Source organism: Scophthalmus maximus, chromosome 22 (genome assembly GCF_022379125.1).
Source record: "Scophthalmus maximus strain ysfricsl-2021 chromosome 22, ASM2237912v1, whole genome shotgun sequence".
NCBI classification, from domain to species: Eukaryota; Metazoa; Chordata; class Actinopteri; order Pleuronectiformes; family Scophthalmidae; genus Scophthalmus; species Scophthalmus maximus.
Window position 1 is genome coordinate 3,180,660 of NC_061536.1, and position 23,647 is coordinate 3,204,306.

General features: G+C 42.0%; 3 protein-coding genes across 6 annotated transcripts in view; 2 read left to right on the plus strand and 1 right to left on the minus strand.

Moving 5' to 3' along the window:
* col28a1a (collagen, type XXVIII, alpha 1a) overlaps positions 1-9,876 on the plus strand; it is a 31,225-nt gene extending 21,349 nt beyond the window's left edge. For 2 of the 3 annotated variants that reach the window (XM_035619986.2, XM_047330182.1), the window contains 15 exons: positions 3-74; positions 417-485; positions 1,677-1,745; positions 1,999-2,067; positions 2,155-2,223; positions 2,592-2,660; positions 2,787-2,855; positions 3,126-3,194; positions 3,292-3,372; positions 4,059-4,094; positions 4,194-4,230; positions 4,507-5,061; positions 5,918-6,066; positions 7,038-7,317; positions 8,452-9,876. In XM_035619986.2, the coding sequence (XP_035475879.2) occupies positions 3-74; positions 417-485; positions 1,677-1,745; positions 1,999-2,067; positions 2,155-2,223; positions 2,592-2,660; positions 2,787-2,855; positions 3,126-3,194; positions 3,292-3,372; positions 4,059-4,094; positions 4,194-4,230; positions 4,507-5,061; positions 5,918-6,066; positions 7,038-7,317; positions 8,452-8,624 (1,866 nt within the window). In that variant the 3' untranslated portion in view covers positions 8,625-9,876. The remainder of the gene's footprint in view (positions 1-2; positions 75-416; positions 486-1,676; positions 1,746-1,998; positions 2,068-2,154; positions 2,224-2,591; positions 2,661-2,786; positions 2,856-3,125; positions 3,195-3,291; positions 3,373-4,058; positions 4,095-4,193; positions 4,231-4,506; positions 5,062-5,917; positions 6,067-7,037; positions 7,318-8,451) is intronic. The other variant, XM_047330183.1, reaches the window with a different exon arrangement.
* Positions 9,877-11,636: 1,760 nt separating this feature from the next.
* si:dkey-202e17.1 (uncharacterized protein LOC555344 homolog) lies at positions 11,637-15,469 on the minus strand. 2 transcript variants are annotated; one of them, XM_035619993.2, is made up of 4 exons: positions 15,284-15,469; positions 14,940-15,144; positions 13,285-13,949; positions 11,637-12,051 (listed from the first exon to the last, which is right to left on the minus strand). In XM_035619993.2, exons 2-4 carry the CDS (start codon positions 15,121-15,123, stop codon positions 11,899-11,901), a joined length of 1,002 nt encoding a protein of 333 aa, XP_035475886.2. In that variant the 5' UTR covers positions 15,124-15,144; positions 15,284-15,469; the 3' UTR covers positions 11,637-11,898. The 2 variants fall into 2 exon arrangements, with proteins under 2 accessions (XP_035475886.2, XP_035475885.2); XM_035619992.2 differs by having other exon boundaries at positions 14,940-15,136; positions 15,284-15,463.
* Positions 15,470-16,702: 1,233 nt separating this feature from the next.
* On the plus strand, positions 16,703-23,084 carry sdhaf3 (succinate dehydrogenase complex assembly factor 3). Its single transcript, XM_035620980.2, has 2 exons — positions 16,703-17,030; positions 22,301-23,084. The coding sequence occupies exons 1-2, from the start codon at positions 16,854-16,856 to the stop codon at positions 22,493-22,495; spliced, it is 372 nt and encodes a 123-aa protein (XP_035476873.1). The 5' UTR covers positions 16,703-16,853; the 3' UTR covers positions 22,496-23,084.
* Positions 23,085-23,647: the final 563 nt, after the last annotated feature.

The window sequence follows — 23,647 nt, forward strand, 5'->3', positions numbered from 1 at the left end:
AGGGAGATAGAGGTGACCGTGGGGCAAGGGGCCTTTCAGGGGCTCCAGGCCCGGTTGGCCCTGCTGGAGCTAAGGTCTGTTACATACAAGTTACTAATAAGCACTGTCAGGTTCATACTGTATGTCTGCTCGCTGTTACGATTCAGCAGCTAACTCAGAGCTATAGGTTTAAGATCAGGCCATGTTTAGTGCAGTCTTGGACCTCTACAAAGTATTAATGTATGGTCCCACATGAAACCTCCACTTCTGAAGTGTACAATTGAGTGGAAAAGAAGAGGGCATGCCAGTGTGACAGTTTTACTTCCAGTCTGTAGCCATGGGCAACATGATAGCAGTATGGAAACAAGCTGCTGGAATCAAGTTTGATGAGAAGGGTGTAACTGGTGTTGAACCTTTCAACTTACTCTGTTGTTCAGGGGGAACCTGGCAGCGCAGGAATGTCTGGCCTACCCGGACCTGCTGGGCGGGGTTTACCAGGACCAAAGGTGAAGACACCTATTACATACTCACACACGTACACACACCTTTTAGTGATCACTGTCACTGTGTGCACACAGTAATTCAAAGCGCTAAGGGACTAGAGTCAACATTATGGTCAAATTGCTGAATTTCACTTTCATGTGTGTGTAACAATGTAAGACAAGATGGCTCCCTGGCCTGAAGGTGGCGACGGGGGTATGTGAGGGTGGAGGTGGCTCAGGAAAGACCTCCAGCTGCATCCCCTTCTGAACGCCCCCAAATGCTACACACTGGACCTTTAAAATCATAGTTCAGTGATTTTCAAGTGGGGTTGTATGAGTTACTTATGCATAGTTAATATGATACCTCATGGAGATGGTGATCAAGCTACCGCGAGTTTGTGCAGAAATACATGGCAGAAGTACGCTTGAAAAAAAGTTCTACTTCCACTAGCTTCAGTAAGTCATATTTTTCATCTGTCTTTCTGAAATAAATGTTTTTCAGAGTTACTTTACATATTCTAAAGCAGTGATTCCAAACGGCCATTTTTTCAAATTAAATTTCACAAGACAAAAAAAAAATTATCATGAATAACATGAACCGCAAAACTCAACAAATCTACGGGATAACATTAAAGAAAAACATCTTTGATGCAGCGCTTTCATTTTGGAGGACACGTTTTTGCAGCAAGTGCGCATGCGTCACAGTAACACGCACTCTCGAGCATTTGTAAAAAGGTGGGTCTTTAGGCTAGACCAGCTGAGAAACACTGTTTGCTCACTGTCTGTGAGCACAGATTAAATCGCAAAGATTGTTTATTTACTATAGAGGAAACTACATTGCTCATCAGTGATTATCTCTTAAAAACAAACCTGAGGACAGAAGTTATTCAACATTAATCCTGCTTGGTTAATCTTGGGTTATTTTAACCATTTAATGAAACTGAGTCACCTTACACATTAACATTGTGCAAAGATTTTCTGTTGTTGGTCCGGTTGCTTTAAGCTGATCGCTGATTCCGAACAATGACCTCGGTTGGAGGGTTTTAATCTGTACCAAAAAAATATATTAATTTTGAATGCTCGGCACATTCTGTAAGCCTTATTTGAGCGCTTTATGAATTCAATATATTATTATTATTATTATTATTTGTTCGGTCAGTACCCTTGAATATGAATATTGTAAATTAGATAGTTGTTCACTTGTCAAAATAACAGGGAGAACCTGGGCCAGTGGGACCAACTGGACCTGTAGGAGAACCTGGAATAGGAATCATTGGGCCGAAGGTAACACAAACACACACTATAATTGTCAGCAATATTTTACACGATACAGTACACTATGTAACCTTATTAATAAGACTGATTTTTCATACCTTAATGAAAAGAATGCTTCTTGATATGTTAATACCATCATGTATGCTTTTTTTTTCCTTACAAGAAATGTGCAATATACCAAACCTACAATGGTCAATGTATTGGTTTTCTCACTGTGTTTGTCCCTCAAATCATCTCTACTGTCCCCATGTTGCCTTTTCAGGGTAATAAAGGAAATCCTGGGCCTGTTGGGCCACCAGGGATGAAGGGTGATGGAGTCCCAGGACCACAGGTAAGAGGGAACAGGGTACAATTAAATTATCCTAGTCTTCAATGCATACGAATTACGAATGACAAGAATCTTGTCTGCGATCAACAGGGACTGCCTGGCTTACCAGGAGTGCAAGGAGAGACTGGAGCTGAAGGAAAAGGACTACCTGGACCTAAGGTGAGGCAAAAGTGCCAAGTCATAAATAGTGTAGGGAAGCCTCCAAGGTCTAAGAGGCATATTTGCTGAGGCTGAATGGGAACTATTGCACCAGTCTGCATTCAAAACTGAACTATTTGTATGCAATGTATATTATAACTCTAAAGTTATAACGAATATGTTTTAACTGCTGGATATGAGCTTCCACATCCAACAAAGTAAAAATCATATGACCTCCTCATTATGTGGATGTGTGTACACCATACCAGCTGATACAACTGTTGAATTTACAAAGGCAGGAATGGAAACAAAGCACGGGTTAGGCTGCTTGAGATGGATAACTAGTAGAGATTTCTTTCCAAGTTTGATCTGTTTATTCTGAATGTCAGGGTGACAGAGGCTTACGGGGGATCCCGGGCGCATCAGGTTCTCCTGGCATTGGACTTTACGGACCAAAGGTCAGTGAGTCAATATGCAGCATGAGGGAGATGAGCAGTTTCTGTTATCTTCATTAATTATTTCCTCAGGAAATCATAATGCCAGCCTCACACCTTGACAATTGCTGTAACTAATTGTATTCCCAGGGTTCTACAGGGCAGCCTGGTCAACTAGGCCTCCCAGGGCTTCCAGGAGAGGGCATCCAGGGACCAAAGGTGGGCAGGAGAAAACACTTGACAATGCCAGTGTAGTGTCGGTCAAGACAATGGGGTCCATGAATGTATTCCAGCTTAATCAGGTTGTTCAAGTAGACAAGGTACTTGTTCAGTACCTACCTATGGCGGAGCTGACCATGTTGATCCAATATCCCTTCTTGCAAGGAACATTGCAAGAGATTTCACTCAACGAGTACAGGACTTTAAGACACGTTTATATGCTGATGATACCCGTGTCACTCTTACCAATTCATCATTCTTCATCCTTAGGGAGAGCCTGGGTTTCAAGGGCCAGTGGGACCTCGGGGGGCACAAGGGGACGGCCTTCCAGGGGAGAAGGTACGGACAATTCAGTTACTCTATGTGCCAATGGTAGCATGGCCTGTCTCACATTACCTCTAATTATCGACTTTCACACACTCTCACACACACACAGGGTGGTAGAGGCATTCCTGGAGACCGGGGAAAGAAAGGAGATAAGGGCGATTATGGAGTACCTGGATCTACTGGACCAATGGTAATCTTCTGAATATTTAAAATGCTTAGAAGTTTTATATGACAATCTCCCTAAACAAAACAACAACAACTACATTTAGACCCGCTAGTCAAAGCAGGTGGAGTTTGTGTTCAGACGTGTGCACATGGGAGGGGAGCAGTTCATTGATGACGATGAGCTTATGAAATTATACTGTTTTGGAAAAAAATGAAATGCGCTTTTGACTGACTGTGCAGGATGCTGAAAAAGGGTTCATGTTCTTCATAACAGGGGAACAAAGGGGGAAATGCAGCTATACAACAGTTAAGATTTTAAAATAACCTGCATTCACATACAATTGTGGTGTTTATATATATATATATATATATATATATATATGTATATATATATATATGTATATATACATATTACTTTTTGTTTGTTCATTTGTTGGAAATTACTATTTGCATGTGCATGTAAGAGATATGCTTGTATTGTTACAGTATATAGTATTTCTAAACAGTGGGTGACAGCTGAACAAGAATAAATCAGTTTCACCACACCTTTAAAGATATAGGAGGAGGAGTTTAACTGTGGGGGAACAGATACAACCCATGTATTTAATGTAAATTCCCTCAGCTCTGTTTGCAAAATCATGGTTGTGTGTGTATAATGATGAGGAGATGATTCCAAAACACTATTATCACTTAATCTGAATTTAATTACAGGGCAGACCCGGAGAAAAGGGTGAACGAGGACTGACAGTGAGTACAGAGACTGACAAAAATGGTACAAGATGCACATTTTAACTCTAGGATTTAATGTGTAATTCTTTCAATTCTCCTTTTTTTTACCAAATGCAGAGAGAAGAAGTCATCAGAATTATAAGGGAAATCTGTGGTAAATGACACTTTCTTTATGGTCAGGTTTTTCTGCACTTTACCCATCAATCATTAATAAGCTTTGGTGTTGCTTAGATCTTGGGCCTAATGTTTCTTGTGAATGTAAATTAAAATGGGTATTAAGTGAAGTTTTGAAGTGATGTAATATTTATTTAAGGGTTATTATTGCAGTATATTTAATTCCAACGGGCAAGATTATAATTATATTATATTATTGTATGTTGATAGAGTGATGCTTTCTAATGTGTTTGTATCTGTTGCGTCTGTTATCCAGGCTGTGGGCTGAAGTGCAGAGAAAGCCCACTGGAGCTGGTGTTTGTAATAGACAGCTCTGAGAGCGTGGGGCCAGAAAACTTTGAGTTGGTGAAGGACTTTGTGAATGCTCTCATTGACCGGCTGTCGGTGAGCAGAGAGGCTAGCCGGATAGGCGTGGTGCTCTTTAGTCATGTCGACATGGTGGTGGTCCATCTTGAGCAGCCGATGAGCCAGGGCGATGTCAAGGCTGCCATCAGGAAGATGCCCTACCTGGGTGAGGGCACCTTTACCGGCAGCGCCATCCATCGAGCCAGCGAGCTGTTCCGGGCCTCGCGGCCTGGTGTGAGGAAAGTGGCTGTGGTTTTAACGGACGGACAGGCCGACCCCCGTGACATCAAGCAGTTTGAAGAAACAGCCACGGAGGCCCATGCTCAGGGGATCGAGATCTTTGTCGTAGGAGTCATGAACAAGACAGAGCGTCTCTATGAAGATTTCCAGGCTGAGATGAATGTTATTGCCTCTGATCCAGATGAAGAGTACGTCTACTTTATAGATAACTTCAGGACACTTCCCTGTAAGTAAACACTGGGTAAACCATGACTTTCCTCTATCTATCCACATGCAGAATGATATTAATATATACAGTGCTGTATGGCAAAAGCCTGTAAAAACATCCCAGCAATAACAGCCGTGGTTTAAAGCTTTTACTCATAACTGGGGTTCACTACAGTAAAGCATCAGTACAGTGTGAGAGCTTGAAGTAATCACTAAGTGCTGAATCTATTCAGTAAGACAAAGTGTTGGAGATCAGATAAATACATTAACCCAAAAAAGTACCGGAAAGGCAAAGATGGAAGCTGTGTCCAAACCACACTTATACCAATAATGGCAAAAGTGTTGAATACTAAGCCATGGACTACTTTAAATGAAAGAACAATGGAGAATTTAAGCACATTTTTTTCTTTTTTTCTGTGAGTAATGTCTGAGTTGACAATCCAGTCACGCCTCCATTTGTGCAGAACAAATATCCGGGATGTGTTTAAGGACACTGCTTTCTCACAAGTGAAAGAGTTGCAACAACTCCAACAGCTCATTTGCATGCCGTGTGTTTCGTAACACTCGGCCCCGCTGATACATATGCTCGACCAATCGCGAGCCAGTCTCAGCTGTCAATCATGACGCCTGAGCCCGTTTTTATTGCATCATGTAAATGCAAATTTATCGGAAACATGAACACTTGAACATACACCAGTGTGATAAGAACCACCTATGATGATAGAGACCATCTTTGAGTGTCATGACAATGTTAAACAAGTCGCACACTAAATTTTCTTGAGTTTATTATTGATGTAGTCTCTGTCGTCTTATGTGATGAGTACAACTTCTAACCATTTTGAACTGTCGTTACGTCTTTGCTTGTTTTGGCACAGCTCTGGAAAGCATAGTACTGAGTCGGATTTGTGAGCAGGATGCCACGACGGCCTCTCTACCAAACTCTGTCTTTCCAGCCGTGGAAATGCTCCCAGACGTTCGAGAAGACGGCCACTCCAAAGAGTTCCCAGAGGAAGAAAACGTACAAGTAACGCTGCTTTGATCTCATCTCGTGGAAACTTGCTAGATTGAACTTATATTGTCGACCTCAATTTACAGCTGGTGAATATATCAAAAAATCTAAATGACTCCTACACTAAAAACATCTGTCCTCACATTTAAAATACTCTGGTCAGGCTGCCACCAGCACAAGGCAGCTGTTCTTTTTCGCCGCTGTCCACGGCTCAGAGGCAAAAAGTTCCATGGGATTTTATCATCAGGGATGTCAGTTGTCTGTTCGTTGGACAGACTGAAATATCACGACAAATGTGGAGACTGCAGACATCCATGGCCCTCAGAGCATTAAGCCTAATGGTTTTTCCTCTAATGCCACCATGAGGTTTAACATTTTTGGGTTTAGAGGGACTTACTAACACTGCAGCCCATCAGCTGTAATTTGTGTTTAGTGCTATTTAGCAAATGTTAGCATACAAACACACTAAACAAACATTGTGGAGCTAATCGTCATTAACATTGTCATCATTAGAATGGTAGAGTGCTAACATTAGTACTAGAGTTACATAGCATGGCTATAGACTGATGTTGCCACATTAGCATGGCGTTTTAGGCTCTAACCGTAAAATACAGTATGTATCAAAGGAATACTTACACATACTTTGAGGTTAGTTGCATGCAACATTCGGAATTGATGCGCTGCAAAAAATAATAAAAATTACTTAAATTACAATTACTTTCAAAGTCAAGTTTCCAATTGTCCTAACTTAAACTTAACTCCTTTGTGTGTTACTAACTGAAGTAATTAATTTAGGTTGGTAATCAATTGTCCTCTTTCAGTGTAATGTACAGTGTATATCACAATTGGACAACGGGTTCATCCAAACCAAAATTAGATCAATGAACAGAAAATGTGGAAGTTTGTCCTCAATGCTTACATTCCTACATAAGAATATGAAGATCTGGTTTGCTTGACCCAATCTGAGCTCATCTTCTACACCCCAGCATGAACTCACAGTGGAGACGGTGAAAGCCCCGACCCAACGGCCCCCAGAGTCCGAGTGGCCTGATGAGAACCTGGTTGACAGTGAACTGTCGGTGGAGCCCTGGAACCGGCTTCCAGGCGTCACATTTGCCTCTCCTGGTGGCAAGGGGAAGCAGGACACCGGGGTGACCTCTGTGGTGGGCCCCCAGCCTCCAACATCCTCCAGGCTACGTGAGGCAAAGAGCACACAGGCTCCGGTCAGCCCTCCTCCTCCACCCCTGACGGAGTCGTCAGTGTCAGGTAAACAAGGAGAACACCAGTTGATTAACAGTGACAGTTCCACAGCCACACCTCTGATACAGCTTGTTTTTATAGAATGTTGCCTTTCTGCATAACAGACACGCGACACAAATTAACAATGGGACTTTGAAAGTTGTGCAACACGTCATCTGCTCATAACATTTTACGTCTGTTTTAGTTTGGAAATCTTGTTGCCTCCTTCGCAACCCAAACTTCAACTTGACAACAATCTTGAACTTGACCAGCAACAGTATTACAGTGCTGCTAAAATGTTAGTGCATCAATAACAGTGATCCACTAATATGATCCCTGAGGAAATGTTTACATCCAGACCTTTTACCCGTAAAAGTAAAAGGTATATCACTGTGGTTATGTTTATTTGCAGCATTTCAAATCTTCGTCCTCTGTATGCTGATTTGCTTTTTATTTGAATTTATGTAACAATTTTATGCATCTTGTTGTGTTTTGGACTGACACTTTATTGGCTTCTTCTGAAGTGTTGCAGAGACCCAGTCGAAAACAGATGTATGAGAAAAAACAAACATTGTGCCTAAATCCAACATACGTGTATTTATTTTAGCACTGATTCAAAATGTGTTCAACACAAACACAGAGAGAAGACAAAAACAGGGAATAGCATGAGGCAGCAACGATTACGGTTAGCTGCGATTTATTTGTTGTCGTACGCAGTATGTGTAATTATTTCAGCTGTCAGGAAGACAGAGTTTCACAGAAAGTTATGTTATGTGATGTTATGTTATGTTCTAGGTATAGAACTGATCCCTTCTCTTGTATTTTTATAAATTAGTCGACCACTGTACTGTGCTTCTGTAAATGTACACAATTTTGTCTAATGACCACTTTGATTTAACATACAACACTCAACCTTATACGAACTTCAACATGTATTTTTTTTCTATAGATTGAACCACCCAACAGTATATAAAGTTATTACAGTATTTAAGCTTCATCTCGATCAATTACGACAGTAAAAGCTAGTTTCATCTGAATACATCAGTTGTAATGATCAAATGTAATAATTTATAATAAAATTCCACCATTTTCATATTGTCATCCGTCATTTATTGATCCAAGCAAAACTATTCACTCATTGCACCCTTCCTGTCCTTTCAGGTGAAGGGTGCAGTCGGCCTCTAGATCCAGGTCCCTGTCGGCAGTACGTGGTCAAGTGGTACTATGACCCCGAGGCCAACGCCTGTGCCCAGTTCTGGTACGGTGGCTGCGAGGGGAACGCAAACAACTTTGAGGCCGAAGATGACTGCAAGGATTCCTGCATCTACACGTAACAGGCTGTGCTAGGAGAAAAGGGCGTGTGCGAAGCTGACATGCTCCATCCGCGTCACTGAGGAACAGATATGCACTGATGAAGCAGGCTTCACTGCTTGAACAGAGCTCAGGCCACTAGCTGCTGTGATCACACCCTTGGACGTGGAGTGAGATAATGGAGTCCTGACTTTGACCTCCCTGTTGTCTTTCCTGCTACATTCACACTGCGGCCGCTCCTGTTCAGTTGTCAACTTCTGCACACAACATTAGCTGTCGATTCATTTTGGAGTAGTTCTATCTGTCAAGGATGTAAACCAAATATATAACTAGGGCAAGCTTATAGGACCATCGAAAAGATTGTTATTTTGATTTCCACTTTCACTTTCTTTCCATTGTTGTCTAGTTTTCCTCCTGGCAAAGACGTTCAGTCCACAATATTTAGTTGTAGGTCAACCGCGTTCAGAACACAATCACTTGCATGTGGATTGCACAGGAAAATAGAGTTGGAGCAGATACATATGGTTCGGGGCGTGTTAAGACAGCTTTGTGGACAATGACAGGGAAACATGTCTGTGATGTAGTCTGTCACCCTTTGACTTATGTGGCATCACTGTGCCAAACACTGGTGATGCTGGATAACTGACAGCAACAGGTTTCTAAGGGCCAGGGTTGTAACAAGCCATCGCATTCCACCTCAGTACCATGAGTAGCATAGTGACTATAATATTACATGAGGAAAGTTACACAATGTGATAATGCACCATGAACAAAATAGCAATAAGAGCACAAAGAATATCCCAATATTAATAGTACCAAAGCTCCAAATAATTATGGGAAAATAAACAGATTGTGAACAAATAATTGTTCATTTATTCTCTAATTACTTTTGATTCTAAAAATAAACTTACTTTTATATAAGATAAAATTTGACAAAATTTTGAATCAATTAAAAAAACTGAAGACGTTAATGCCTGATGAGGTATATCTGACTGAAATGTGTGTTTAAGATAACAGTGCAGGATCTTGTAGGAACAATGATTTCTAGTAATCTGATTTGTCAACAGTTGATCGGCTGCCACGGAGAACACGGTACCAAGAACCAGATAATCATGAGCTTGTTCATTGGTCCACCGCTTCGCGTATGCATGTTGTCACGTCTCCTGGAATTCAAGAGTTGGCGGGCAACGATGTAACACCTCACATATTTTCTTAGATTTTACACTTTTAAAGCATTTAAATTAAAGAGTAAAAAAACGTTTTACAACAGAACAAGTTGATTTTAATGGAATGATGACTTTGTCTTGTACATTTATGGCATTAATTGTTGGAGTCCTAACAGTTATACTGCATTAATTAGTAATAATATTGTAATTGATTTAATATCCCATTTAGACAGACATTTAAAAATAAATAAAATGCAAAAGGAGGTGGGGGTCTGTTGAATTGAAATACTGAATTGATCTCAATCAATTACTGAGACATAAACCAGCCAAGATTCAGTTGCTCGTTTTTTCCAAGGTCTCATAATGGCTTCTGTTTCCCTTTATCATCCAAGTTCCTGGTAGATGCCAACACCATCATTCAGTGGTGTCAGGTAAAAAAACAACCTGTTCTACTTCTCCTGTGAACTCCTCTTTTGTCAAATAGATCTCAATCTGCTCCCTCAGCTAATGAAATACATGACATTAAATTCGGGGATTTTGTTTAGTTACGTATTGTTTTTGTGGGTCAGGGATCGTGAGTAAGAGTCTGTGCACAATGCAGTGGTGCCTTTTGGGCCTCAGACTGCTCTAAACCCATTAATGGTATTATATAGTGTTGTAGCTTCTTGTGTTTATTTCTCAAGCTTTAGCTTTGTAGTTGATCTTAACAAAAATCATTTAACCACCATTATGTGATGAATGTTGTGTGAAGAGACACTTGATTGTATATATTATATATATTCTTTTATTTTTTAACACTGTAAAAGTACCAGAAGGAACTAACTCTGAACATGTTAACAAAAGAAAATCTTTTTTTCAATAAATGAAATATAATTTCTTAAAATTTGCCAATTTCAATAACCCGTTTCCGAAGTGCAACACAGGGACAAAAAATTGTCCCGTAGACTGTATATAAAGATGGACGACGTCTCCACTTCTTTTCAGTTATACAAAAATGGAGCCAAAATATCCTGCACAGGGAGTCGCCATCTTGCACTTTGGACATCAGTTGGAGCCTGGTGGAGTATAGCTGCGGTACCAAGGTCCCTGGAGGTGCCTTGGAATAATCTTGATAGACTTGCTCACGTTTGAACTGTGCTTCAAACCAGATTTCTATGGTTCCTGCACAAACCAGACATGGCCCATGTCAAAGCCTGTAACTTCCAGAGTCTGAATCCCTTTATTCAAGGTTTTTTGAGATTGTGCTACCAGGCAACAACTTGAGGGTGAATATGGCTTACTGGAACCGCTGTAGGGTAACCGTGAGGAAACATCGTTATGTTTAGGACTCCAGAGGAAAGCCTCAAACTCATCAGTATCTCAGAGTGCAAACCCAAACTTTACCGGCCTGGCTTCTCAGATTGTGCCAGGCTCGGGAAAACTTGAATGGGTGAACTCCAGTGGCCGGAGCTCTGAAATGCCAATCGGATTGTTGCTAAAACAACAAAGGCAAAAAAAAATAATAATCAAAATACCTGATGGGAAGGCTGAACACCGCCTGGCTGGAAACTTATCTTACCTGAATGACACTTAACAAGGCAAGACAATTATTAAGGGACACACAGAACAGAAAACAACAATACTCCCATGATGAATCTGCCTCCATTACTTACTGTGGTTTATCCTTCTTGCTGGCAGGCTATACATTACATTTACTTGTCATCAGCAGACACTTTCATCGAAATTTCCTCGCAACTGGGGGACAGCACTAACTTGTCTGTACAGTAGGGAGAGCGTGAGGTAAGTACTAAGTGGCAATGTTGGTATGAGAGAAAGACGGCCTTCGAGTGTTAAGCGAATTTGCACAACAATGAGGAAAGCAGACTGAAGGCAGCTTAAAATGTGATTATTAGTCGCATTTCTTAATTTCAGCTCAATAACACACACCCACTCGTACTCCCGAACATCATGAAAACAGTTTTCACAGTTGACATCAGACCTTTGCAGGAAGACCCGAGGACATCCACAGGTCTGTAACCAGAAAAAAAGCTATAAAAATGATGGTCTTAGAAAATCTTACGTTGAATAAAGTCATCTTGGCACTGAAGTGTGCTGACAAACACAACCTCTCCTCCAGTTACTGCCGAGGATGTCATGCGGCGGCGAGTTCAGTTTTTTCATCAGGATTAAATCTGTATTTGTATCCATATGGCCGCAGATGGTACGTCAGGTAGTCCAAAACATACAGCTGGTCGGCGGAAATATAATGGAAGGACACGACAAAATCTGAGCAGCAACCTGGACCCTGTAGAGAAAGAGGGATAGAAAAGCACTTTAGAGATCAGCGCTATGAAATGTGTATTTTAAGACAGCACAGGTTTGTACGTTGGATGACTCGCACACGCCTGGGGCCTGTACTACGACGGGAGGTTACTTAAGTACAGGAGTGAGTTTGGGACGTCGGGGGAACTTCCTGGTAAACCGGTACTACGGAAGATGGATAGGTTTGGCTCGTGGCATGTTACCATGGCAATTTACTCTTGATCTCTGCGATTACCTGTATGTTCAATTGCTTGTTATCACAAATAGCTAATCAGCCAATCACATGGCTGCAATTCAATGCATTTAGGCATGTAGAGGTGGTGAAGACAACTTGCTGAAATTCAAACCGAGCATCAGAATGGGGAAGAAAGGGAATTTAAGTGACTTTGAACGTGGTATGGTTGTTGGTGCCAGACGGGCTGCTCTGAGTATTTCAGAAACTGTTGATCTACTGGTATTTTCTGACAAATCTGCAGCAACTGCGTGTTGCTATCATGTCAATATGGACCAAAATCTCTGAGGAATGTTTCCAACACCTTGTTGAAAGCATGCCACGAAGAATTAAGGCAGTTCTGAAGGCAAAAGGGGGTCCAACCTTTTACTAGCAAGATGTACCTAATAAAGTGTCCGGTGAATGTATATTCTAAAGGATTCCCGATTATGATTTGTGCTGTTGACTATTATTCTACTATTCGTGCTCTGACTATTGCTCACATATCCCCCCATTGAAGCCCCTACAGGAGAACACAATCATATTGTATTTAAACTGACACGATTACTTTTTGTTATCTGCTGCCACATAGTCACACTACACCGTTAAAGTTGATTGAAACTCTTGTATCTCCTCAGAATCCCTGTGCACTCTTCCTCTGAGGAATACGCTGCACGGACTTGCGCTGCCCAAACACGGCCCCTTTAACCTCGCGCTCTTCCACGCCCACTTCAGTTAATGCCGACTTAACAGACCGACATCAAGACCACCTTTGTAGTACCGTTTAACTCAAAGTCAGGCAGCCAGATTTTGACAACCTCGAGGATTAACCTCGGTTAACCCCGCGTCAATTCGGAGTACATTAACCTTGCTTCATAGTACAGGGCCCTGATTCGGAAAAGACGCGTCGCAGACACGGACAAATCATTAACTACTGGAAAATGTAACTTTACTGAGACTACTCTAAATCCAGAATCTTGGGTTTTTGTGTATAGCATTGCTTACCTCTACAACATTGTAGTATTCGTAAAGCAGATACCAAGGCAGTGGTCTTGGGGGTTGTCTGACCAGGTGCAGCTCTGGTGGGAAAGCATGAAATGTTTGTCTATTCTTCACGTCTCTTGTGTCTGCCGCCTCCACCTGCATCTTCTCCATACATTGTCCCAAAGCCATGTCCTCTATGTCGGAGAAGTGGGTACATTTCCCCGAACTGAAACCACTGACGAATCTTCGCAGTGCTTCCTTGCTGAGTACATAACCTGCTCCTCCGCTCATATAGCCTTGACGGAAGAAAGGGGCGAATCGTCTGCCAAGGTACAACGGCTTCTCTGTATCGAATTTGGACAAGGTGTAGCGCAGATTCTCTATGACCACAAACGTGTCATCGTCTGCCTTAATGAACCAGTCGGCTTCGTCCAGGTGGTGCTGGTGGATGTACTGGAACGCCCGGATGGTCTTCCAGTACAGGTTGTCCCTCCCCTCGCTCACGTTCAGCCCCACAGTGGGGAAGTCCGTCTTCACAGAGCTCATGTACAGCACTTTGTCGCAGTGCTTGGCCCACGTGCCTTTGATGTGCTTGGTTCGGGATTCCAGGTACTTGGGTCCAGTCATGATCCAGCATAAGATGCGTGTTGGTTGAGAAGAACTAGCTGCTGAGCTCCGGTTCTCACCTGGAGGTATGACAAGCACATAATATCAAAAGGTGCTGCTTGGACATTTCAGCCCTGACTTCAGGTTATTTGAACATGTGGTTTACCTTTTGGCCTGACTTGTTCCTACGAGTGTTAGCGTCTGTCAAGAGAGATCGAGTGAGGACATTTTCCTTGCCTGAGTCAAGACGCCCTTGCTGGCATGATTGTTAATGTGGTGTAACCACCAGTCTCTGGGAAAACCTCTGGATTTGTAATATTCTGGGAAAGTGGTTCAATTTCACTGATTGCTTCTGTACCTTTACTTTTTGTGATTTTACATTAAAAATGATTAAAATGCTGGGTACACGTAATACTTAAATATCGACCATCTCGTAGGGCCAAGCACTTATCTCTTTATAGCTATATGTTGCTGCTAATACTTCTGACCTTTAAGGCAAGTAAACCTTTGAATTTTACTTAAAGGATCTGAATTTTTGTTTTCAAAAACTGTTAGCCAGTGCAGTGACAGTTTTGAAATAGAGCAGGGAATGCACAGGTGCGACAGGTGTGACTAACACAGGGAGGTTTTATTTTTGACTGTCATGACTCACCAACGTTTTCAGAGGCATTGTCAACTGCAGCTAAGTCCGTGTTTGCTTTGAATCGTAAATCATCAAATTATTCTCGATATTTTATTAGCGCCCTCTCGCCATCACATACCCCACCGTGGAGCACAGAGGACGCAGCTGGACTTTATTACCCGTATGCTTATATACAGGTAGTCGATTATGCAAATAACATGACAAATGACACGTTGCCTGTGAGCATCACTCTACAGTCCATTTAACCAGCAAGTCTAAGTCTAAGGCTGATACTGACTGAAGTAAGACGGGCTAAAAATGGCAAAAGATTAATTCCATTCAAATCCTATGATTGTAGATTAGAATATAATTTGTGGGCAAATATTATTAAGTGTTTAGCCACATATATGCAACAAATGAAGATTTTAAAATTTCATAAAATTCCCACCTGAATGATGATGATGATCATGATGTTGTATTTCGTCTCCCTTTTTGACATTGTGCTCCATACCCCTCGAAAAATAAATGACCTGCTCTGTTGAAATCTTCAGGTCCAGCATAAAGCGAACCCAGAGGAATCCAATCAGCAGTCCCGTGGTGAACTTTAGACGATTAGACAGGGTCTTCTTCATCCTCTCCGTTCACCTGTGAAACTGGACAATTAGTTGTTCAACCACTGGCTCCATTTACATGTAGTAATCTCCACAAGTGAAGCATCTTTAAGTAAATCAACTGGGAGCAGACGATACACTGCTTATCAGTGTGACACATTTCCATGTGTAAGGATTTTACCTGGTCCGGGATGAGGCCGAGTCACACGTCTCTGCTCCTTCTGTCACAGGAACAAAGAGTCAGAGCTTCTCTCTCCCACACAGGTGTTTCTGCTACAACTCTGATCATGACTCCCATTCACATTCAGGCCGGGGCGGAGCTAAAACCAACACTGCGCACAGACGAGCACACAGGGAGGAAGTGGAGGATGAAGTAGGACAACATGTGCACGTGCACCAGGAAGGGAAATAAACGCAAGCATGCATCATTGAACAGCTTGGAATCTGCTGCAGAGCAATTCGGCAGCGTGACAGTGTGTTCAAAATAGTTTTCAACAGTCACATTGTATCCATTTAGTCAAAATATAACGATATCCTCAGCCTCAAATAAATGTCAGAAGTGAAGAGAAGTGAAAAGCAACACATTTTTTTCAAGAGCAGTCTTAAAATGTCTTCACTAAACTGATGGGTATTTAAAAAGATAAACAGCAAAAACTGTCGTCTGTGGAGGGAGAGTTATGCTTTGCAGTGTACACCCTAATGAAAAAACACCAGAAGAAGAAGGATCTCTCACATCAATATGTTCATCTTCAGTATCAAAAATACATATAAAAGAGTCAATTAAACAACTAATAGATAACGAATTGTAATAATTACTCATCATTCTATTAGGAATGAAGAAGATAAATGTTTTTGTTATGATTAAATTATTTCATTAGTGTTGTTGTAGTTGTTTTTCTTGTTAAGCTGTTTTCTCATTGTAGTGATGGTCTTTCAGTGTTCGCTGTAGCTTCGTGTGGGCAAATGTATGAAAAGTCCACTAAGATGACTAATTTGAAGAAGACTTTTGACTTTTAACGCAACTTTATTTATTGCACATATTTAAATATCCTTTTAAAAAACCCACCTCAAAACAAACTAATAAAAACAAACAACCACAAAACAAAAACCTGGTACATTCACACTGGTTCAATCCACTACAAATGCTAATACTGCTAAAAGTTTAGCACAAGAGAGCCGTCCTCCCCCGGTGAGCACAGGACCTGCCTGAAGATGAAGGAGAAAAAGAACAAGAACAAGAACAAGAGGAAGAAGAAAAAGAACAAGAACAAGAGGAAGAAGAAAAAGAAGAAGAACAAGAACAAGAGGAAGAAGAAAAAGAACAAGAACAAGAACAAGAGGAAGAAGAAAAAGAAGAAGAACAAGAACAAGAACAAGAACAAGAGGAAGAAGAAAAAGAACAAGAACAAGAGGAAGAAGAAAAAGAAGAAGAACAAGAACAAGAGGAAGAAGAAAAAGAAGAAGAACAAGAACAAGAACAAGAAGAACAAGAAGAACAAGAAGAACAAGAAGAACAAGAAGAACAAGAGGAAGATGTTTTTTCCTGCAGACATGCTCCGGTACAGTAGGTGGCGGTATTGCGCTTCTCTTGCCACCACGACGAAGGCGAAGAAGAACGATTTCCGGTATAAACAAGAACATGTGTTAAATAACTCTCCTTGTGGAAGCTGGCGTCTGTCCCCACGAGCTTCGGACGCCGTCCTGTCGCTCGCTCTCCGTGAATTGTGCTCGAGTTCCGACATTGTCCCCGAATGGCGGCGTCCGCCCACGTCTCCGGCGTCCGCTCGTTGTACAAGAGGATTCTGGTCCTGCACCGGTTCCTGCCGATAGACCTGCGAGCGCTCGGTGACCAGTACGTGAAGGACGAGTTCAGGAGACACCGAGGCGCGTCGGCCGCGGAGGCGAAGGGCTTCGTGGCGGAGTGGCAGGTAACGGCGCACGTAGCAAACAACCGGGGGGGGGGAATAGTTCCTTTAGTAATCAGTGTTCCCCCTATATTTACTGGTCTTTTGTGTGTGTGTGTGTGTGTGTGTGTGTGTGTGTGTGTGTGTGTGTGTGTGTGTGTGTGTGTGTGTGTGTGTGTGTGTGTGCGTGCGCGTGCGTGTGTGTGTGTGTGTGGTTAGTGTTAGTGTTAGTGCTCAGTGTTCCCCCTACCATTGAATTGGACATTATCTATTTTACAGATAATGTCATTTAAGGTGACTTTCCTCATACACCTTATTCCTCATTCCTGTATAAAAGGTTGTGGGTGAAACTTGATGATTTGTGAAACCTAACCCCCCCCCCCCCCAACCAGTAAATATAGAAGAAACACATTATTTGTAAGTTATTTTATAATGAAGATTCCGTTACGTTGTTTACCCTTGCGAAAGGGGCAATGAATAACCACAAAAACGAAATGGGGCGGCTGTGGCTCAGGACGTAGAGTCGTTCGTCCACCAACCCGAAGGGTTGGCGGTTCGATCCCACCTCTCGCCAGTACACATGCCGTTGTGTCCTTGGGCAAGACACTTAACCCTAACTTGCCTCTGACGGCTCTTCCGTCAGACGGCTCTTCCGTCAGAGGCAAGTTATGAGGCATGAATGAGTATGAATGTGACAGAAAAATGCGTGGTAAACAGCATCGCTGTATGAATGTGTGTGAATGGGTGAATGTGACCTTCCTGTAAAGCGCTTTGAGTGGTCTACATGACTAGAAAAGCGCTATATAAATACAGTCCATTCCATTCCAAATGGACAAACCCGAACAAAAAACATCGGTAATGGCTATCGACCAAATTATTACTGCAAACATTTGCATCGGCCCAGAATTTCACAATCGGTGCATCCGTAGTTTCTATTTAAGGCTTTAATCATGTGCCACATGTGTAGCCTAATGTTATCTTCATTAGCTCCGCGTCTTATCCTCGATCTGTCCCATTTAGTATTTCACAGCTGAGAGTTTACATTTTTTATATATATATATATCAGTGAGCATTTTGCTCTATTATGCACATTTCAAAGTTTGCATTTTCAATAGCTCAGTCATTTATGAATTTAATGTCAAACCAACCTCTCGTGTGTCTGTGACATCCTCTCACAACTTTCACAGCTGTTCGTTTGTGAAAAGGCCTCAGCATCCTCATCTGTGAGCATTTTACTTTAATATGCATATTTCAAGTTTCTTTTTAAATAGCTCACTCATTTATGAATTTAATGACATCGGACCGTCTCTCGTGTCTGGGACATCCTCTCACAACTTTCAGTTTAAGTCAGAGTCATACACATTCACAGTGCTTCTGTGTGCAGCACTTTTTTATATCACACACCATTCACACAGTGCCAGCATTGCCATCAGGCGGAAAATTAGGGTTTGCCCGCACTGGAGGAGTCGGGGATCGAACCAGCAACCGTAATGGTTAGTGGACGAACCGCTCTACATCCTGATCCATTGCCAGCCGGGGGCATCTCTGTAGCACCGTTGTGGTTTATTTGTGATGCTAAGTAGTGGCACATCAAAATTGCATCTCCTGTTGTTTAGGTACTGCACTTTTTATTGCCATTCTGCAAATGTTTCTTTATTCCAGTTAATATGACTCACTTTGTTACAAAATCAATCTGCACCAAATATAGCCTCTGGTTTATGCTGTCATTTCTAGATGGCTTATTGCTTGTATAATGTCAGCCCCTCACCACATGATGGCAGAGCAGCTCCTGTGAACAGTGAGGCAACATTAAGAGACCATGGCAGTGGATTTACATAAACTCAACAATTAGAGTTGGGTTGTAAGCTGCCCCCGCCCTGCCCGTTGTTATTAGATCAGAGGGACTCTTAGGTGACACATGAACTTTGAACCTGCAAAGAATTAGTTGTCATTCTCAGATTCTCAGATTCTCAGGGAAACATTTGTGTAGAAGTACAGTAAGACTCTGAGATTGAGGCAAGTCAGATCTCTGGAATTTCAATTTAAACAATTTAACGGTATTAAATATAACCTGTCACCCGTCCTGGTGTGTAGTGATAACTGATGCCAGGGGCCTGTGCCATGAAGCACAATGTGCAGTTATCGAGGTGAATTCAGGTTTAACTCTTGGTACTGCACTTTTAACCCACTCTGAATCAGGCTCAGGTGGTGATAACAGACCGGTGTCACATTTAACAATGTGACGTGAGCATTGCGCGGCTGTGGTCATATACACAACCTAATTTCCTGTCGAAGCCTCTTAACATTTGTGGAGCCGCTATTGGCGTGCGTCAGCGATTTTTGGAGCGACGAGACCAGCCATATGTCTGGATCACCACATCCTCTGATTTCTACTCCCCCTCAGCCCGCTGCACCTTCATGAACCGAAATAGCAGGGCCTTGGTGACGCCCATCACAGTCCATGCACACAGGACGTCCTGCCTTGTGCTTGTGCGGGTAAAATAGGGCGGATGTATCTACAGTATGTTGATTATAGATTGTAAAATTTCACAGTCATTAATACACTGAATAGTCATGCCCTGATGGAGAATTGTCCTGCATGTTTCCCACAATAATCACAATGTTGTGGGTGTGCCAGGTCTGTTTTTTTGTCACTGGGGGGGAGAGACAATGTTTGCCAGCACAATTAAACACTGCTGGAGAATGGTAAATCACCCATTTGCAGGTCATTTCTATAAAAAGATGGATGGTGATTGCAGCTGAAATCCTGAGAGGTATCTTTGTCATTTGGGGATGGGGGGGGCAGCCATTTCCATTACATCTCATTACACCTCACGATATCAAGTATGCGTTGTTTTCAAACCCAGAGTCCATCTGAATCTGTCCTAACCAAGGCCCACGAGTCATTTGTTTACCCTGGCTGTATTTCAAATGAAAGCATTTAGAGTGAAAATTAGTTTGGCCAAAACTACAGGGAAACATCCATGTCTGGATTGGGTTGTAAATGTGCTGAGGGAAAAAACAACAACAAAAAAGCATTAAGGTCTCTGTCTAATTGTTGTTTCCTCTGGCCAAACCAAAGCGACATAAAGCCAGACACGTCTGTGATATATCAGTGAGAAACACCTTTTAGTGGGACCTGAGAGGTAGATTGCTGGCCCACTGTGAATAGAAAAACTCTCAAGGCAAGAGATTTAATAGTTTGTTTGTTTTTTGGTCCCAGGCCAATTGAATTCATTTCATTGTTCATGCTGAGCTGAAAGAGTAACCATTAGGTATAGAAAAGAGTTTCACAATTTCAACGCACCGTATCTATGACAACTTCATTACCAAAAGAAATGCCATACAGTCTGTAGTTAAGTGGAATGTTCTTGAGGGAAGGATTAAATAACCATGTAGGACAAATCTTCCAATAATCTGTTAAACTCATCAATCGTATGTTTAAACAGCCTATGAATTTATTTTTCTGCCGAAGACCAGTAAGACAGAGCTGGATTACAGACTGACTGTAACCTTTTCACGAAAACCTTCCTTAAATCTCTCAGAGAATTTTCATTTTGTATCTCACGAAAATGATACGCCGCATTGTAGTGGGCAAGTGCTTAGTGCTGAGCCCAGAATGCTGCATGAACTCATGTTCTGTAACTGATGAAATAAATGACAGCCAGTCGAGCCGTGTTCGAGTAGACGTGAATGACTTTCTTTTGGGCTGACACGCTGTCTCATTTTATGGCAGAAATATTGCTTTGTGGAATATCTGTCGTGATGACCGGATCCTGCCTGAGAGGCGGCGGGGGGTCGGTGAAGCTGGTGAGCCGGGCTCTGTGCTCTGTTAGCTTGGCCTGGAGAGAGGCGTGGCAGGGGGTCAACTGGAACACCTGACTTGCTTTTGTTTCACTATTTTAATGGGGACTAGAGAGAAGATCGCACACATTTATTTACCACAAAACCAAAAGCACGTACCATACTGGAGTATTACTTTGATGTGTAACCTCTCACTTCAGGGAGGATATTTCTTCCCTTGGCAAATGTTCAATGTAATTACATTATGTGCAAGAAAAAGCCTATCGGATAAATGGCCCGTTATTGCCTACAGGGGGAGCGTTCCAAAAACCCAAGATGCTTTGTGAATGGGAAAGCACCAGACATCAACTGTGTGCTCTTTGTGCAGACGATTGAGGGATATATTTTTTTAGAAGTGACGTGTACGGAGGAGGCTGTGGAGCTCGGGATGATTCAAATGCACCTCTGACTGACGGCTTTGACTCATCACACACGGGCTGAAATTCACTAGGCCCGTTCATTCCTTTGGGAAGAAGACGACTCTTTGATTGGCCCGGACTCATATAAGAACATTGACCAAGCAGTAAACATTACCTTATTAATTTTTCCATTCAAGGACCCACTGTAATAATTAAGGTTAGAATGAGATTTGTGCCAGGTTTTTTTTTCTTCCTGTAGGTGGATCTGCGATCTGTGGTCTCCTCAGTCAGCCTCAACTGTCACGTTGCTTTTACTCACACCGCATCTGTCTGACCTTACAAGGGGAAGAAATGGAGTAAAAAGTTAAAAAAGCCAGAGGTCATTGTAAGGTCCTATATTTTTTCCTTCAAACTTGAAGTCCTATATTTGTTATCACATTCTTCTTTTATATTCTATACAATGATAGATTATTGAGGATTATTTCAGGCGTGTTTACTTTGATTTTGATAATCTGGTAAAAGTTTTAGTATGTTTACAACTGGGCTGAGGAACCGTTTTCCAACCACGGGTATATTTCAATTTATATAACCTCCTTCGGGGGACTTACTCTTAATATGTATGAAACTGCTTCTCTTTGGTGACGTGTCTGATGTCAGATTGTAGTGATGATGACAGCTGGTTTCTGCAGGCAGAGCAGAGTGTCGTTGCCAGGAAAACAGTTTCTAGTGACATATTTCTGTCCCTAGTGATGTTTGTGCGTAGTGAAGTTAATCCATTAATCCATTAGTAATGGATTACGAAATTAAGCGCCAACTATTTTGACAAGTAGTTTTTATAGAAAAAAAGTCATAATTCTCAGATTTCAGGTTCTTAAAGGTCTGGTTTCTTTGCTCCTTTATGACAGTAAACGAAATATCTTTAGTTTTAACACATGTTATGGACCAAACAACTATTCAATTAATCGATTATGAAAATAATCGTTAGTTGCAGCCCTAGATGTGATTAATGAATCAAAAAGTGGAGATGCTCCTTCCATCTGTGTTTAAAGTGGTCTGTGTGCCCCACATCCCCCACCCCCCTCCACCCCGCAGCAATACAAGGACACCCTGCAGACTCAGGTGCTGGAGTCGGCGGGGGAGCGGCTCGGCGCCGTCAAGTTCGGAGCCGATCTCTCCGACAGGAAACTCAGCGACTTCCAGGAGGACCAGATAGGCCAGCTGTACGAACTCATGCTGGAGTCCACCAAACCCAACAGACAGTTTGACATCCAGGAGGACGGCAAGTGAAGCTGCCATTCAGACCCAACGATATTCCCCTCTGAGTGCTTCAGACGAAGAGCGCTCCTCAAAGGCCGAGTGGAGGCTTTTAAGAATATTTGATTATATTTAAGTGCTGCAGTAGTATCTCCGTGTTCCTGTGCTTGTCTCGTTTACTGCAACGATAAGAAGAAGTTACTCGTGCTGCCACGCACGTGCATTAAGATGGCACTAAATAGTTTCTTCTGTCAACTGTTTTTTTTTTTCTTTTTCATATGAATACCATTGTGAGCTCATGGCTGTGAAGGAAAGGCTCTTCTGCACATGCTCACATCAGTAATGTATTCTGTTAGCCTCAGTGGTGATCCCATTGATGGGATGAAACCCACATTTCATTGTCCATGTGGAATTATGCACTGTCGAATCCAAAACCTTCACAAGAGCCACGAATTGTGTTGAGGAGGGGGTTAGAGCTTTTACAGAAGTCATCCCACGGTCGTTGATTTGCCATTTCCCCTCTCACAGACATCACGTCAATGAACAGGAATCAGTCATGCACCATACAAATGTGCCGACAGAAGTCCAACATCATTCTGAATAAAGCTGCCACTGCTTTGAACGCCTGCCTCCTACCGATTTCTCACTTTCTGTTCTGTAGATCTTCTCAACGTCCTTGAGAATACCTCATGCCTTCTATTCTTCATGAGGCCCTAAATGAAAGAGGCATTCTGACAATTAGCCATTCTCTTCTGCCTGCGACACGCCAAAGCCTCTTTCAGACAGTCGGTGTCGTCTGTTACTTAATGTTTGTTCTTATGAATGTGTGTATATATATATATATAAATCATATATATGATTTGACTTGATGGCATTTTACTTTATTTCTCTCTATGTTTTATAATGCCATTAGTCTTTATTGCTCTTAGTTTGTTTTATTCTCTTTGCTTTTTTAATGACTTCTGTTCTACTGTAAAGCACTTTAACACAGTAAAGTTGTTGTTGAAAAGTTTGACAAAAAAAACAGGCTGCTGCTGCCAAGTGAACTGGAATTGCAGTTGACTAGATTTCAGCAGCCACTTACTCTTAAATTCATGGACAATTTGGCACAGATCAACAGTTTACAGGGATGTAAGAACTGAAAAAATAATAACATGGCAAAAAATAACCAGTTTATGAAGATCG